Genomic DNA, 5,603 nt, shown 5'->3' with positions numbered 1-5,603 from the left:
GCCATCCCAATATGCGGTGCCTGTTCGGGCCGCCAAACAGGCAAAATCCGTATTATCGGCGGAATTTTTCTGGCGGGGGCCTGGATCTGCTAAAATTTGCCGTTCAAAAAGGATTGTCGTCCTCTTCACGCAACGGCTATTTATTGCATTAAGCGAGTACACAAGGATCTCTCACATCAACGTGAACAGTGTCGGGCTGGCCCATTTAGCTCGTGCAGATTCAAAAAGTCGGGAATAAACAGGGCGCCCCTGGGATCGAGGGTTCTCACCAGCGCAGCTAACCACTCCACCCACTTCATGTTACTGGTTAGTAGTGGGATCAAGATCTACTAGAGGCGACCGAGCTGGTCTTCTCCATTTTTCTTTTACTTTTCTCGTTTTCTTGTTTCATTTATTTTTTCTTCTCTGTTTTTTCATTCTTTTTTCTTTCTTCTCAGATTTGTTTCATTATTTTTTGTTTTCTTTTCTTCTCCAATTTTTTTGTTTTGTTTTCTTTTTTCTTCTTCGTTTTTTGTTTTTCTTTTGTGTTTTCTTATGTTTATTTTCATTTTCACTCTACATTTTTGTACATGTCAAAAACATTTTTTATCAGAAGTAATCATCATTTTTTGTATACACTTTCAACATTGTCCGAATGCTATTTCAATATTTTAATAGTTATTCAACATTTTTTCAAATACTTATTCACTCTGTTGGAAAAGGCAGTGCCTAGGAGGCGCTTAGGCACGCCTAGGCACTAGGCAATGGCCAAACGCCTCGCCTAGGGCATAAATGGAGGTCTAGGCAGGGCAAGCAAGGAATTGCCTACGCAAGCAAGAAATCATTCCACATACTGCACTAATATGCCAAATTGGTTATATTTCAATGGCAGTAGACGGCAATTAACTTATTTATATGCTCTGAACTAATATCAACACCCATATAATAATAAAAAATACACTACGACTAAAAACTATATTACCGCCTAGGCCGCGCCTAGGGCGCTTAGGCACCGCCTAGGCACTAGACGAAGGCCAACCGCCTCGCTTACGCTTACCGCTTTTTCCAACCTTGCTTATTCAACATTTTTACTACTTATTCAACATTTTTCATATACGCATTCAACATTTTTTAATACCTATTTCAACAATTTTCAAATACGTGTTCAACATTTTTAATACTTATTCAACATTTTTCAAATTTTTGTTCAACATTTTTAAATACTTGATAATTTTTTTCATATACTCGTTCAACATTTTTTTAATACATATTCTTCATTTTCAGATATTTGTTCAACATTTTTAATACTTATTCAACCTTTTTTAATACCTGTTCAACATTTTTCGTTCAATATTTTTTAATACTTATTCAACATCTTTTCAAATGTGTTTTTGATGAGTTTTTTTTGTAATATATACATATACATATACATATATATATTTAGAATATTTTAAAGTATAGAGAAAAATACAAAAGTAACAAAAAATGAGAACAGAAAACAGAAAAAAAAAACAGGCTGTGGCTCCCGCGCGGCTGGGCCGGCCCGTCTAAGGCTCGCCCGGACGCGAGCGCATCCCCCCTGTCTCGCTTAAAGCGAGACATAGGGGCGTCCACCTCTTCGTAGCCCTATAGCCACGCCCCGTCCCCAATCCTCCCTCCAATCGGCGGCGGAGAGCACTACCCGGCGAGGGGCGCAGCTCCCCGTCCCACCCTGTCGCCGCGCCTCTGCCCTCCACTCAAGCACGAACGGCTTCGCTGATCTGCGCCGGCGGCCATCCCTGGTTTCCCTTCCACGTCTCTGGCGAGTCTTTTGCAGAAACTGGTTCACTGCCTCATCCCCTCTTCGTCTTCTTGCATGCATATGCATGGTCCGATGCGGGCCGGTCACACTTCCGGTGGAGAGTACCTTCGCTTTACTGAGTTTCTCACCTGAGATTTCGTGACGAGAAACTTAAACGTCGATATTTTACTGATTCACACCATAATACATCCTATATTTGCATAGAATTTTTGTCCTGAAAGCATACCGTGCTGTCAGGATCTTCAATAGATATAGGTCAATTTTCACTTGAGCTTTTATTTATAACTATGTCAATAATTAGCGCATTCTTTCTGTCATTATAGGTCCAGGAGATGCCTAGAAAGAATCAAGAATGTACAAGCACGGGAGGAGGAGCAAGCACAAGCAAGAAGAGAAAGGCTTCTTTACAGTCCAACTCCAACCGAGAAGGTGAGCCAAGCACAACCATTCCTGGTCTCTGTTGAATTGTGAATTATAATGGAGCTAGCTAAAATATATTATTAATGCTATTAATTGTTCATTACCTGCAGATTCTCCGCCTCCGAGGGATGGTTAGTTTATTTTGAGGACACCTAGGGATTGGATGCGTTCGATCCTAGTATTGGACCGGACATCTCTGGAATTATTTCTACCGTTAAACGACAACATCATGTTTAAACATATGCAACATAAAAAGTACTAATGAAATGAAACATTGCTTCCTAGGTTCGTTCAATGTTAAAAGTCTTGTTCGACAGAAACATGTTACTCATGTGATTTTTTGTTTGTTTGGTTGAAACTTGTCTGACCAAAAGCTATTCCTTTTGTTTTGGCATGCGCCAGTTTTATCTTGCATATTGGCTTTGAATGCTAATTGATACACATTTTCACCTATTGCACCAGACCTATCACGCATATTACGCAAGAGCCTACTTCCCTGTGGTTATCCTATGCCATCTAAGATTGCTGGCAAGTTATTATTTTCCATTTTTCTGATTCTCCCCTCCCGTTATTTTTATGTGTTTCAAGATATTTATTATAGCCCTCATGGTATGTTATGTTTCTTCGATTAGGGGGCATGCGCTTGGTGAATACATTTGAGCTCTGCTTTGGAAATTTAGATGGCTACAGTGAAGAGCAAACCAGCATTAAGTTGCTTGCTTTGAGCCTATGCCAGTCCATTGTTTCACTTGCTGCTTTTAAGGGTAACAATGCAATCGTTTTGTTATAGGGATTCCAAGTTTTTAAGGTTACAGTAACTAAAACTTTTAATCCTGTGTAGGTAAAACTAGACAGTTTACATGCACAGGCACAATCATACAGCACACAACATCCAGCATGAGCATTCTAACCTCTGCTAGCTTGATTAGATCCCCTGAAGATGAAAGTAAGATACTTGATAAACTGGAGGTTAGTGCTACTAGTCAATTTTCCATCATATTGCTTTGTTATGATTATTTGCCCATGAGATGAAAATGATACAGTTTGTACTTGCATGCAGATTAAGGTGCGCCTGCCCAATGGCAAGCTTGTTGTAGGAAAACTGTGGAAATATAATTTTTATTATAATATTGCTGTTGTGAACACCAAGGCTTTTCCAGAACTTCGTGCAGCATGCTTTCATAATGAGGTGACAGCTAATGTCAAATTCTCCCAAAGTAAACTGGTAGCTATTGGACGAGTTTTTGAATCTGGAGAACTAATGGCTACAGGTGGGACACTGCTGTACAAAACTTGCAAATTCGATTGCCAGCAACTCATGGCATCTACTTGTAAGACCACAAAGGTATTTCCCCTAATCTTTTATCGCTCCGTAGAAAGATTAATAAAAAGAAACTGGTAATATGACTAGAGCAGGACTTTTTGTTCGCATTAGTAAGATATTCATACATAATATCTTCAAAATAGTTCATATTGAACAATATTATATAGTGTACCTAAATATGAAATATATTATTCTAAACAAAGCATGTTCACAGCCAGTATATTTTGTGCTAGGCTGGAATTGGGGGCCCCATTGTTGCTGCTGATGGAAAATTCATAGGCATGAGCTTTTATTATAAGGATGGAGCTCCTTTCTTACCAATCACTATCCTCCAGAAATGCTTAAAGCACTTCAATGAATTTGGGTATGTTTTAAAGTTCTTACCTGTATTTACTTGGAATATATTTAGTTCAGTCCCATGTTGCCAAGATACTAAACAATTTCCTACCACTCTCTTATCATTTCTTTATTGTGAAGATATTAGGTCAGGACTTGAGATTGAAATTAGGATATCGTAGGTCGTAGCTAACATTTAATGGTTCTTAAATTGATAAGTTTATTGGATGGATACTTGGGAGATGCTAAAATTATGCTGCCACTACCCAGCTGATCAGTGACAGCCACGATGGCTGCACGGTTGGCTCGTTCGAGTATTAACCACTGGTAGGAGGGTCACATCCTATTCATCTGAGCCACCAGAAACCAGCTATTTGTCGTAGCCACTAGCTGCGAGTAAGCAGTTCCAGTCCCCTTAATATATGCTGTTCACTGTTCCCCGGGTGTCACCAAACTTGCTTTCGCTATCCTGGGTTCTGTGTAGCTGATGTTACTTGTCTCACGTATTTAGTTCTATGTAGTTTTATGTCATCTATATTTCTAGCTGATCTATTGTTAGTAAATATATTGAATGATCAATGATGTGATATGTGTAGGAGAGTTCTGCAGCCATGGCATGGTCTGAGGATTGGATCACTTCAAGCTGAAAAACTGTGTGTCCGTGAAGAAGTACATGACAGCTTCCCCCATGCACATGGCATTTACGTACAGAAGGTGACTATCCACCTCATGTTTAGTACTTTCTTTCATTGTGTTGCTGTGCTGTTTATATGTGTACTAGTAATAGTGCACCTGCAATGCACGTGGTATCAATTACAAAATAAATAACATGTTTTAGGCGCAAGAAGTTGAAATGGACATCTTAAGAAATATGTACTCCCCATTTCATTACCAAGAAAACATAATTTCCTCTCCATCTACAGTATGATTTTTCCCCATACATAAACAACAAACCAAATCAAAGGAAATTATCAAAATTAACATTGGTAACAACTCATTCTATTTGTTCCCTGACATGATATATGACTAATTGAAACACTTACACGGAAGTATGAATAGAAAATCCAAACTGTGCCCCCCTTGAGCACAACTTCATATATCACACTAGTGTAGTAATTAAGGCCTGTAGTAGGAAGGTTTAAACCAAAACTTATCATATCTATGACGTTTGATTTTTCTAGAGCTTTGAATTATATCTCCAGCTCATTCAATGCAACAATAGACCCAGCATTCTCCATGAACTTGCTACCTTCGTTTCTCAAATCTAGCAGAACTTTGGTGGTCCTCTTGTCTTAACTAAAATGCCACAAATAAATCCACATCAATATCACTTATAACATATAAGAGCACAGATTTGAAAGAAATGGGAAAAAGGCGTACCAGTGATATACGAGATAGAGTTGGGGTAGCACCAATTGAAGAGAAGCTTGTCCAACATCGTCTGAGATGGTTTGGGCATATTCAGCGCAGGCCTCCAGAAGCTCCAGTGCATAGCGGATGGCTAAAGCGTGCGGAGAATGTCAAGAGAGGGCGGGGTAGACCGAATTTGACATGGGAGGAGTCCGTTAAGAGAGACCTGAAGGATTGGAGTATCACCAAAGAGCTAGCTATGGACAGGGGTGCGTGGAAGCTTGCTATCCATGTGCCCGAGCCATGAGTTGGTTGTGAGATTTTATGGGTTTCACCTCTAGCCTACCCCAACTTGTTTGGGACTAAAGGCTTTGTTGTTGTTGGGAAAAAGGC

At 39.6% G+C, this 5,603-nt stretch overlaps 1 protein-coding gene and 1 long non-coding RNA gene across 2 annotated transcripts in view; both read left to right on the top strand.

Annotated features, from left to right (window-relative positions):
* Positions 1 to 2,102: 2,102 nt before the first annotated feature.
* On the top strand, positions 2,103 to 2,729 carry LOC119313084. The gene is made up of 3 exons (XR_005151498.1): positions 2,103 to 2,209; positions 2,311 to 2,331; positions 2,663 to 2,729. It is a non-coding gene; the product is annotated as an uncharacterized LOC119313084 (long non-coding RNA).
* Positions 2,730 to 2,837: 108 nt separating this feature from the next.
* Positions 2,838 to 5,603, top strand: part of LOC119305597 (serine protease HTRA3-like) — a 7,332-nt gene continuing 4,566 nt past the window's right edge. Inside the window, exons 1-5 of the mRNA XM_037582083.1 lie at positions 2,838 to 2,964; positions 3,042 to 3,169; positions 3,261 to 3,545; positions 3,758 to 3,888; positions 4,457 to 4,574. Of these exons, the coding sequence (XP_037437980.1) occupies positions 2,838 to 2,964; positions 3,042 to 3,169; positions 3,261 to 3,545; positions 3,758 to 3,888; positions 4,457 to 4,574 (789 nt within the window). The remainder of the gene's footprint in view (positions 2,965 to 3,041; positions 3,170 to 3,260; positions 3,546 to 3,757; positions 3,889 to 4,456; positions 4,575 to 5,603) is intronic.

The sequence above is a fragment of the Triticum dicoccoides genome, chromosome 5B (genome assembly GCF_002162155.2).
Source record: "Triticum dicoccoides isolate Atlit2015 ecotype Zavitan chromosome 5B, WEW_v2.0, whole genome shotgun sequence".
Taxonomy (NCBI): Eukaryota; Viridiplantae; Streptophyta; class Magnoliopsida; order Poales; family Poaceae; genus Triticum; species Triticum dicoccoides.
The sequence above is the reverse complement of the archived record's forward strand: the minus strand, read 5'-3'. Positions and strand labels throughout refer to the sequence as shown.